We start from the raw sequence: 11,973 nt of genomic DNA on the forward strand, positions 1-11,973 counted from the left end.
CACATCCGTGATGTTGAGGGGCCAAAGAAGATCGGAAGCGTAGATACAAGGCTCAAAGTAATGGAGCAACAAGTCTTCAAGTGCCAAGGGATGGTGGAATGAGGACTCAATGCCAATCACATGATGATCAAGGAGTTTACCCATAAGCACAAGCTAGACTCCAAGGACATCGGGGGTCACGTCTTCAAGCTCTACGAGAAAATCGAGCATCTCCAAGCCCAGATCTATGACCTGCAAAACCAAAACTATGAGTATGAATATAGATTTAAGAGAATGAGTTTGGCTGCAGATTTGAGGATCCTGGAGACTCATTAATATTTTTACAACGAAGACGGAGTACAAGCCCTCAACCTCACCAACAATTCCAACATCACCACCTCCGAAGAAAGACAACTAAACACATGGGTATGGGCACTCCCCTTGGCTTGTGCCAAGCTTGGGGGAGGTGCCCCGGTATCATATCACCATCACACCTTTTACTTTCTTTGTTTTTCTTCGTTCGATCCTTTAGGTTATATCTTGATCTAGTAGAATAAAGTTTTAGTGTGATCTAGTTTTGAATTTTGCTTTATGTTCCCCCATGTAAGAAAGCCTGAGAGTTATATAATAAAGAGTAGTTTTGAGTTGAGGGATTTTCTTGCTTGCTATGATCTTGAGAAATAGAAATATAAAGAAGTATAGAATAAAAGCAAAAAAGTATATATAATGATCTTATGGGGAGTGATGACTTCACATATAAAAAGTATGTTGATTGAAATTTGTTGTGTTGACAAACAAATCTATTGGTCATTATTGCAATTAAAAGGAAGTAATAAATAAAGAGAGGTTCACATATAAATATATTATCTTAGACATATTTTATGATTGTGAGCACTCATTAAAATATTATATGTTAAGAAGTTGATATTGGACAAGGAAGACAACGTAATGAGTTCTCTTTGCTTATTTTCGAGTAGAAGTTATATTGTTATAGATCCTCCAACATGTGCCGCTTGCTTCCACCCCATATTAGCCAAAAACTTCCGCACCAAGTAGAGATACTACTTGTGCATCCAAACACCTTTAACCCAGTTTTGCCTTGAGAGTCCACCATACCTACCTATGGATTGAGTAAGATCCTTCAAGTAAGTTGTCATCGGTGCAAGCAATAAAAATTGTCTTTAAATGTGTGTGATTTATTAGTGCGAGGAAAATAAACTTTATACGAACTTGTGATATGGAAGAAATAAAAGCGACAGACTGCATAATAAAGTTCTTTATCACAAGGGGCAATATAAAGTGACGTTCCTTTGCATTAAGGGATTACACATCCAACTACAAAACAACATGACAACCTCTGCTTCCCTCTCGAAGGGCCTATCTGTTACCTTTACTTTCTAGTGCTCACCTTTATGTAAGAGTCGTGGTGATCTTCACCACTTCCTTTATTTCGCCTTTATCTTTTGGAAAGCGTCATGTGTTGGGGAATGATCTAGACAAATATATCCACTTGGATGTGGGTGATCATGAGTTATTATTCTTGAGATTACCCTTGAGGTAAATAGTTGGGAGGCAAAACTATAAGCCCCTATCTTTTTTTGTGTCCGATTGAAGCTTTGACCTCGTAGGTACCGCGTCAGTGTTACCAATTATGAAAGACCATAAGATGAGTATGTGGATTTGCTTTACAAGCTCTTATATTGACTCTTTCTTACGTTGTGGTAACTTGGAATTGCTTCAATGACTGAAATCATAGTTTGTTAGTTCTCAATAGAGTTATTGATTCATACTTTACCTTGTGAATGAATTGTTACTCTAGCATAAGAAATTATATGTAAATATGTGTTGTTTTTCTAAAGATAACCATGATGCCTTCATGCCCATATTTTATTTTTATCGACGCCTCTATCTCTAAACATGTGGGCATATTTACTGATCTCAGTTTTTGCATCATGCTTTTATATCGATATTTATTGCATTATGGGTTGTTAATACACATTATGGTGTAATACTAATGCTTTTTCTCTCTTATTTTACAAGGTTTACATGAAGAAGGAGAATGTCGGCAACTGGAATTTTGGACTGGAAAAGGAGAAATTATGAGAGACCTATTCCACACAACTCCAAAAGTCCTGAAAAGTTGCGGATAATTGTTTTGGAATATATAAGAAATATTGGGTGAAATAAATACCAGAGGGGACCCACCAGGAGGTCACAAGCGAGGGGGCGTGACCTATCCCCTTGCCGCACCCTGTAGGGTTGTGGGCCCCCTGGCAGGCCTCCGGTGCCCATCTTCTACTATATGAAGGGTTTTGACCTGGAAAAAAAAATCATATCAGAGCTTTCGGGACGAAGCGCCGACGTCTCGAGGCAGAACTTCGGCAGAACCAATCTAGAGCTCCGGCGGAGCTATTCTGCAGGGGAAACTTCCCTCCCGGAGGGGGAAATCGAAGTCATCGTCATCACCAACGATCCTCTCATCGAGAGGGGGTGAATCTCCATCAACATCTTCATGAGCACCATCTCCTCTCCAAACCCTAGTTCATCTGTTGTATCCGATCTTTGTCTCAAAACTTCAGATTGGTACCTGTGGGTTGCTAGTAGTGTTGATTACTCCTTGTAGTTGATGCTAGTTGGTTTACTTTGTGGAAGATCATATGTTCAGATCCTTAATGATTATTAATACTCCTCTGATTATGAACATGCATATACTTTGTGAGTAATTACGCTTGTTCCTGAGGACATGGTATAAGTCTTGCTATAAGTAATCATGTGAATTTGGTATTCGTTTGATATTTTGATGAGATGTATGTTGTCTCTCCTCTAGTGGTGTCATGTGAATGTCGACTACATGACACTTCACCCTTATTTGGGCCTATAGGAAGGCATTGGGAAGTAATAGGTAGATGATGGGTTGCTAGAGTGACATAATCTTAAACCCTAGTTTATGCGTTGCTTCGTTAGGGGCTGATTTGGATCCATATGTTTCATGTTATGGTTAGATTTATCTTAATTCTTCTTTCGTAGTTGCGGATGCTTGCGAGAGAGGTTAATCTTAAGTGGGATGTTTTTCCAACTAAGGGCAGCACCCAAGCACCGGTCCACTCACATATCAAATATCAAAGTAACGAACGTGAATCATATGAGCATGAGAGAACTAGCTTGACAGAAATTCCCATGTGTCCTCGGGATAGCTTTGCTTTATATAAGAGTTTGTCTAGGCTTGTCCTTTGCTACAAAAAGGATTGGGCCATCTTGCTGCACCTTTGGTACAATTGTTACTTGCTACCCGTTACAAATTACCTTATCACAAAACTATCTCTTAACTGATAATTTTAGTGCTTGCACAGAATACCTTACTGAAAACCGCTTGTCATTTCCTTCTGCTCGTCGTTGGGTTCGACACTCTTACTTATCGAAAGGACTATGATAGATCCCCTATACTTATGGGTCATCAGCGACACCTAACCAATCTAGGAGGCACCACCCTCCAAAAGGTAATAGATGTGGTAGAATGATGAACTCCTTGCTCTTGTGCTTCTAAAGATAGTCTCCTCAGCACAAAATCACTCTCTCACAGAATAGGCATGGGTAGGAGAGATTGATTTGGTGGAAAGCAACTTGGGGAGGCTAGAGATCAAGTTTCAAATGATTGGATTGGAATATCTTGGTCTCAATACATGAGTAGGTGGCTCTCTCTCAAAAAATGGATCTCGCAATGAAGTGTGTGTTCTGAGTGCTTCTCCCATGAATGAGATGTGGGTGAAGGGGTATATATAGGCAACACATAAAATCCAACCATTACACCTAAAGTGGCCAACTCGGTGACACCGAAGTCATAAACTCGGTGGTACCGACTTGCACTAAAGGCATCAACTTTTGAATCTCGGTGGAACCGATATACACAATTCGGTGGCACCGAAAAGGTGGCTAACGGTCAGATGACACAACTCGGTGACACTAATACTCAAACTCGGAAATTCTGATTTTGTGTATCGAGGCAACAAAAAGTTGGTCACCTAAACTCGGTAGCACCGATATGGTTTCGGTTGCACCGATATGGTGGAATGGCTAGGGTTCTGTCTGAGATCAAACTCGATGGTGCCGAAATGGGAAACTTGGTGGCACCGATTTTGAGTGTGAGGTATTGGACAGAATGGTTATCTGGGAAAGATGAGTGAGTATTTTGGTGGCTAACTTTGAGCACTTGAGCAACAAGTTCATTTTAATACTTCACCCCCTTTTAATAGTATTGGCTTTCCTATGGACTCAAAAGTGATTTCTCACAAATATAAAATGAAGAGTCTTCTAGCTTGAAGCTTGGGCCAATCCTAATCCTTTCTTGCATCAAGGAGCATCTCCACATAAGCATTTAGCCAAAGCATATTTTCAACTTTTTTGATATATACTTGGATAAACATATTAGTCCAATGATGCATATGTTGTGATCAATTATCAAAACCATCCTAGGGAGCAATTGTGCTTTCAACAGATTTCTCCAATGTGATTAAAATACAATGTCACACATATGTGGTATTCTTTTAGTTTTGTGACATTTAGCGTCGTTATTATGGATGTATTATATTATCATAAATATTCATAACATACATCCATCCATGATAGAAGCATGTCCCTTATTTTATTCATAACATCGAACAACAATTGTTCTCTTATGAACAACCTTCTTGCAACAAAACATTATGCAATGGGTTAGAGTGTATGAATATCTAAAATGAATTACAAAAATAAATGCAGAGGTAACACACCCATGAATGTATAGTAACTTTTACTATGTTCCCAGCATGTATTCAAAACCTCGTTACTTGATAGTCTGTTGAGGATGAGTAGTACGGTGGTCCTATGACTCAAATAAGAGAAAAAAGAATAACAAAATGAATGCTACGTCTTCACATTGTCTTAAAAATTCTCGACTGCAGTCATTCTTCTTCAAACACACCGAGTAAATATTGCTTTGCATCATAAATAATTTTAAGAGGGTCAATTCTTGCAATGAAATCTTCTCATCTTCATTTCTTCTCGAAATGTAATTTCTCCATCTCCGTCACGCGGATAATCCATGGTACTTCACATCGAATAGAGTACTCCTCGGGCTTGCATGAACTATTTTTCTCTGTGTGCACTAGCAAACAAATCAGTCCATGCTCGTCTCTCACAACAAGCTCCAAAACAAGGGGCAATTTCTTGCACCAACAACTCACATCCTGGTGTAAAATGATCAAGGGGATGGCCGAGGCAACATATGTCAATTTCTTGCGTGCTTGGTTGGCAGTTTCTTAATCGTGCTTTCTTGCTCCCACAACTAGTTTGAACATTTTGCAGCGGTGCTACCCTGCCGTCATGGGCATGAATGCAATAACAAACACTAACATATCCATCTGTTGTTGATCAATTAAGGCTTGCATTCGCGGGGGCATGCAATAAGAATGCAGTCTGCTATTGTGTCTTCCACTTAGTTGTAAGCGCATTCCTCCCAAGCAACCTACTCCTTTTCTTGTTTCCTATGCCTTTTTTCCATACAATTTTCTTCTTCTTTTTGTTCATGCGAATGTGCTTTTCTGAACTACAAGTTTTTTGCACCATGTAACTGCTATACCTGGACTTACTAGATGTGGATGAACCCATTCCAAACACGTTATCAAGAGTGTTGTTTTGGAATGACGATCTCATTGTCAAGGTGATGAAGAAGGACAAAAAGGGTGAGGGAGCGTACGACAAGTTGCGGGTAAGATGGTTTTCATGTTTTTGTTCAAACACTACATCGAGGGACAACATGTATGTCATGCACAAAACCCAAATAATAATATGAAAAAAAAATAGATGCCACATGTTATACAACAAATTTTAGGCAAGACATATGCAAACTCTCGACAACTCATGCATACAATGTGTTGCAACTCACATAAAGTTTTGGGACAAGCAACCCATTATACACATTTGCCAAGAAAGCTACCCTCACACAAGTTTTCTCACTTTTTTGTGCCTTTTTTAAAACACAAAAACAACAAGTCAAAAAGTTTGCTCGTTGCGCCGATGACAACTTGTTTGATAGCTTGGACCATGTCAAGAAGTTTGTAGCTGCAGGACTTCTTAAGAGCATGGTTAATAGTATAGCCAACTGCTGGCTATAAGCCATCTTATAGCCCACCTTATAGCTAGCTTGTACAATAGTTAGCTATAAAAGAGTATTACTTTTATCATATATGGCCCACCTTTCATTCTCACAAAGCACCTAGGAGCACGTGGTAGAGCTGGCTCTTCACGAAGAGCCCGCTTCCCTTCTCTCTCCTCTTCTCTCTCATCCAACTCAGCAAAAATATAGTATTTTAATCCTTACAGCCTGCTGACTGTACCTTATTGTACTTGCTCTAACTCCTTCAACTAGATGCTCGGGCCTCCTCGCTCATGGAAGGTAGCGATTTGAGGAGCATTTTGAGCATGCTCTTAGAAACGAATTTTCGACACATAGGCTTCTCTTTTCATGGTCCGATTTCGTTTTGTTTGGCACATTAAGTATCGCTACAATTGTGGCTATCCAGCTACGCCACGTGACGCGTACTGGTTGACCGTATTGAGATTTTTTTAATTATTTTAGAGTTCTTTTCAAAATGAAAGTGAGACTTTTTTTCTTTTTCTTTTCAAGAATTTTTTTAGGTTTATTTTTTCTTTTTGAAATGGATGTGATGTTCACATGATATAAGTTTTTTTTTTTAATTTTTAGATGAAGATACGGTACGTATAGCTTACTTTCAAGCACCCGCAACGGGATAAAGTGTAATGTGCGTTGTATATGAGTTTTTCGCACTGTGTTTATTAAAAGAAGAGAAAAAAAAGAGGTAAAGATAAGAGTCAGTCGGTGAAACCGCGGACAAGCGGACCCGGGCCGTGAAGCTGCCTGAGCCCCCGTTTTAACTCCTACCCCCATCAGGCTGGCGCTGTTCCGTCCAGAACATCCTTTCCCGACGAGCAGCCGCCCCCAGGTCTAGGGTTCCCCTTTCTTCTTCTCCACGCGAATCAGGTTGGTGGCGCTCTTGAGATCCCTTGTCCTCCCCCACAGTTCCCAGCACGCACGCACGCTCACTCGCGCGCACGAACTAATCAGGATCTCTCTGCTGACCCTCTGATCTACTCGCCCGCGTCGCAGCTAGATACTAGCAGCAGCGTCGATGGCGGCGGCAGCGCCGGCGGACGCCAAGGCAGAGGCCGCCAAGATGGACCTCCTCGAGGACGACGACGAGTTTGAAGAGTTCGAGATCAACCAAGGTACGTGCAAGCTCGCCCCGCGTCCCCCCCCCCCCCCCCCCCCCCCCCTCGCCGCAGCACTGTTGCTGTATTTAGGCGAACTCGGTCAATTCAACAAGGCTTGTTGGCGTCGTGATGTCGATTTGGTCGATTAGGTTTGGGTTGATCCGAAATCCGTGCGATGGATGTGTTGGTCATCTCAAGATCGGTTTTAGGAGAGATTCGCCTCAACATTAAGGGCAAATTAGTAGCAGCTGGATTGTTTCCGATGTGGATTTTACCAAGCGTGAGATAGTCATGACCTCATGTAGTATATCCTGTGCTCTCAGTGGCCACTTAGTTAAGCATAGAACAGATGGTCTGATCTTGGTGTATTCATCTTCATGATTATTTCTTCTAGATTAAATATCAGGCACACACAACTGATCTTGGTGTTGCACATCTTCTCCATTGGGAACATTGATCTTCAATCCCTTTTTCTTCAGTGTTGACTTGACTGCCCAAGACTGCACAATTAGAATGATCAGCCCGTGTAGATTGAAAGGGTATTAGAAAATAAACCAAATGTTGTTGACTGTTTCATCAATTGGCATATTGATATCACTGTATTGAGTGGTTGAGTTACCTTGCCATGTCAATGTCCGGGAATAGCATCTGCAGACATGCTATCCACGGAGATGGACAATGCAAAACTACATGACACAATGAGATGTGTCAACATACATATCTGCAAACTGTATGATCTATCTAAACCAACTTTTGTCCTTTTTCTCCTTTGCTGCCCATGGGCATGCTTGTGCTGAGCATAGCGCTATGCTGCCCTCGTAGGGTCTAGAACCATGTATAAGGCACAAATAGCAGTTCAATGGAATTTTCTTTTTAAAATGGGAAGAAGTTGTTTGGAGGAGATAATGCTTTATGGTTTTCTTGGATTCTAACAAGAGGAAGTGTTCTAGCTGGTGGTGTGGCAGTCCTTTTTCTACTTAACATCAATTTTAAGACTTGATTTGTATCCATAGGGTTAGATACAGGTTGACAACTGCTTTGTCATTGTAATGAGATTTAGGTTTGGTTATATATCGAAATCTATTTTGTAAGTTGTTATATCCGATTCTTTGATGTAGTTCTACAAGTGGACAACAAGTCCACAATTGCCAATTGGCGGGAGCAAGCTGCCGGCTAGCTCTGACTGGCAGTTGACTACTCCCTCTGTTCCTAAATATAATGCTTTTTTAGAGATTCCAATGCGAACTACATACGGAGCAACATGAGTGGATCTACAGTTCTACACTCTTAACATATGTCTATATACATCCATATGTAGCCTGTATTGAAATCTCTAAAAGGTCATATATTTAGAAACGGAGGGAGTGGTTTGTATGCTTATATGTGTAATGCCTGCTTAAAGTAGTATGAAACATGCATTATAAACTTAAACCTGCTGCCTGCCTACACAAATCCCCTGAGATTAGTTGGCCTGACCACTGGTGGCAACTGGCAACTAACCGACTTATTGACTTGAAAACATTGTCCTTCATGTGTGACCTATGGCTGCTGCATGTTTAGTACGTTTGTCATGCTGCAAGTAAAATTATCTTACAGTGGGTTATATCATGAGCTATATGACCTGGGTCTTGTTCATTTCTTTTCTTGCTTTTGCTGAATGTGTACACTTTGTTCCATTGTTATGGTGTTCAGTACACATGATACCAGAAAATAAACTGAACTTGTAAATTTTGCTAGGACACAGTATGATACTCTGTGTTGCGAAATTGGCTCTCCATTTGCATAGCTACTATCGGTAGTTATGATAGCCATTTTCTGTAGCTTCGCCCCTCAGTTCAATTTGCTTGGGATAGGACTACTGTGTGAGTGTATGTTCTGCTTCGTGGTTGCAGATGGTCTTGTGTGTAGCATATATTTTTTATTTTTTTGGTCTGTGGAGATGTATGTACTTTTGTCATATAATCTGTTGAAGTAATTTAGTATTACCTCCGTCCTGAATTAGGGACGGGGGGAGTATGTAACATTGTTGCGCTGAATCTTGTATGGTGATGAAATTGTGCGTCTGGTTAACCCCATTTTCTTGTATGTTGCAGAATGGGATGACAAGGAAGATGGTAATGAAGCTGTCCAGCAATGGGAGGATGACTGGGATGACGATGACGTGAACGATGATTTCTCACTGCAGCTGAGGAAAGAGCTTGAGGGAGGCAACACCCAGAAGAGTTGAACTACTTCCCCATCCATATCAAAGCTGTAGTACACTTTTATCTTCGATCAGGCACTGTGTGGCCATTGCTCTCTGAACCTGCGATACTTTCCTAGCAATATCAAGCCCTGATACTTATCCTCGTTTCAGCACTGTGTATCAGACTTCGGGCCAGTTCTTTTGAGCAGATTATGAAGAATCTCGGTCTGGAAAAGGCGAAAAGAACGCGATTGCCTCTCCAAAATCTGTAGAGGATTCTGCAGAATCCTAGTGCAAACCAAAATCTTCCAAATAGTTGGATTTTCCAGATTCCGAGAGATTCTGGCTAGTCCCTCAAAAGAAAACGTTTGGAGTTAACATAATACCCCCGTTGCAGCTCGTTATTACCTTAAGAATGCCACCCCTACACAACTCGGCGGCCCCGCTAGGGTTAGTGCTGCCGTCCTGGACCTCGCCTCCGCCGGCCCTGCCTCACAGTTCCTCCTCTGCGACCCCGCCCGGCCGCCGCCGGCCCCACCTCGCCGCCGGCCCAAGTTCCTCCTCTGCGACCCCGCCTGTCCGCCGCCGGCCCAGAACTCGCCGCCCCCGGCCTGAACCTCGCCTCTGACGGCCCCTCCTCTCCGCCAAAGCCATCCTCTCTCTCCCAAGTCTCCGTTATTTCGTTTTTTTAGGGTAATACAGATATTTCAACACCCCACATTTTTTAGAATCTCAAACTATAATCTGTAAAAAGAACTCGACGATAGATTCTAGGAATTTTCTTTAGAATCTTGATTCTGTAGAATCCTGCGTGAAAAGAACTAGCCCTTCGTAGTGTATTGCATGTAGTTATCGGCTGCGAGCCTTGCATGTAGTTATCGGCTGCGAGCAGCATAACTTGTGGAACAGTGCTAGTTCCCCAACAGTGCCGCAGCTACTGGAAAGTTTGTGGACATGCAGCAATTCCCACATGGTCTGATCGCTGCACTGCCGCAGCCGTCTATGGAACAAGGATAAATTCCCACATGGTCTGATCGCTGCACTGCCGCAGCCGTCTATTGAACAAGGATAAATGTAGGAGCAACTTAAGCAGAGTCGAGAGCTGGAGAAACAACGCCAAGCCAGCGATCACAGGAGGCCCCGTGCCGCTCCCGCAAGCGGCCCGGGCGCAACCCTAGCCCCCACCGCCGCCACCCCACACCTCGCCTCTCCTCTCCCTTGCTGCCGCCAGGGGACGTCGCCGGGCAAAGCCTGTGCGTGCGTCGGGGGCGGCGGGGCTAATCCCTCCCCACGAGGTGTCTGGCGGCGCGGGACGCCCGTACCTGTGGAGGCGCGCGGCTCGGCGTGACGCGTCGGGCTGGTGCCGGCTTGGGGTGGCACCGAGGTGCGTGGTCAGCGCGAGCATGCACGCGAAGGGGGCGCGGCCGGCGCGAGCTGGAGGCGGGGCGCGCGGCCGATGCGTGCGCGGGTGGCTGGGCGGTGCACGTCGCGCGACTGGCGGGGTGGCGCGAGTGGGCGGGCGCGGATCTGGCGCCGCGTCGGCGTGGGGCTCGCACGGATCTAGCGCGGTCGCCGGTGCATGCGGCAGAGGAGAGTTGTTGTGCCGCCGCGCACGACAAGGAGAAGAGCTGGGGCGCGGCAGCCGCGTCGAGCTGGCGCCGGAGGATGCGCGGCCGCTGGGAGCACGACGGGCTCGACATAGGCGCGGGGTTTGGCGGGCTGCTGGCGTGCGCGGATCTGGCGCGGTGTGCAGGGGCTGTGGCGGCGGCGGGCATGGCGCTCGGGCACGGTGGGTTGGGGCTGAGGCCGATCTGGCCCAGTTGCGGCGGCGGGTAGGCTGCTCTGGCGCGGTGAGATGGATTCCAGGCGGGTAGTTTTGGCCGGTGACCTCCTAGGCGCGGGCCGAGGGCGTGATGTGAAAAGTGCTTGTGCGCCATGGATTTGGTTTGCAGGAAGGCTGGCCAGGTCTCTGGTTTGGGTGGGTGGGCTGCCGGTGAAAGCCGAGCTCCGGCTGTGGCCGGAGCAGTCGGTGGCGGCGCCTTCGGGCACCGTCCCCTTGTTGGAGGCATCGACGCTGCAGCCCCTCCCTTCCCATGCCCGACATCCTTCAGGGGAAACCCTAGATCTGCTCATGCGGATCGGGCGATGATGACACTATCGGTTTTGCTCGGCGTCATATCTCCTCTTGAGGACATCGTCTTGAAGGTAGACTCGGCCAGAGGGACCCGATGCTCATGTTGGTGGTTGGCGACAACTTGTATAGCATCATTGTGAGAACAGCAGAAGCACTCTTCACATGCAAGTTTCATCAGGCAAGTTATGGCCGCCAACCTCACGAGATTGAAGCGTTCCTCTTGCTCGATCGGACATAGCGTTCCTCTTGGATGTCAGTTGAGTTTCGCGGATATGCTTGTGGCAGCTCGGATTGATACAACGGTTTTTGGTTTGCACTTTGGTAGCGGCGAAAGCGCTCGAGTGCCCGGCCGGGTGTGTTGTGGGGTGTTGGTCTTCTCAGGTGTTGTATGTGTGGTGGTGCTTTAGGC

The 11,973-nt window shown here is 44.7% G+C and overlaps 1 protein-coding gene across 1 annotated transcript; it reads left to right on the forward strand.

The window, feature by feature from the left end:
• The first annotated feature begins 6,895 nt into the window (after positions 1–6,895).
• LOC123443503 (protein DELETION OF SUV3 SUPPRESSOR 1(I)-like) lies at positions 6,896–9,665 on the forward strand. Its single transcript, XM_045119889.1, has 3 exons — positions 6,896–7,015; positions 7,142–7,260; positions 9,339–9,665. Exons 2-3 carry the CDS (start codon positions 7,164–7,166, stop codon positions 9,470–9,472), a joined length of 231 nt encoding a protein of 76 aa, XP_044975824.1. The 5' UTR covers positions 6,896–7,015; positions 7,142–7,163; the 3' UTR covers positions 9,473–9,665.
• The last annotated feature ends 2,308 nt before the right edge of the window (positions 9,666–11,973 follow it).

The sequence above is a fragment of the Hordeum vulgare genome, chromosome 3H (genome assembly GCF_904849725.1).
Source record: "Hordeum vulgare subsp. vulgare chromosome 3H, MorexV3_pseudomolecules_assembly, whole genome shotgun sequence".
NCBI classification, from domain to species: domain Eukaryota; kingdom Viridiplantae; phylum Streptophyta; class Magnoliopsida; order Poales; family Poaceae; genus Hordeum; species Hordeum vulgare.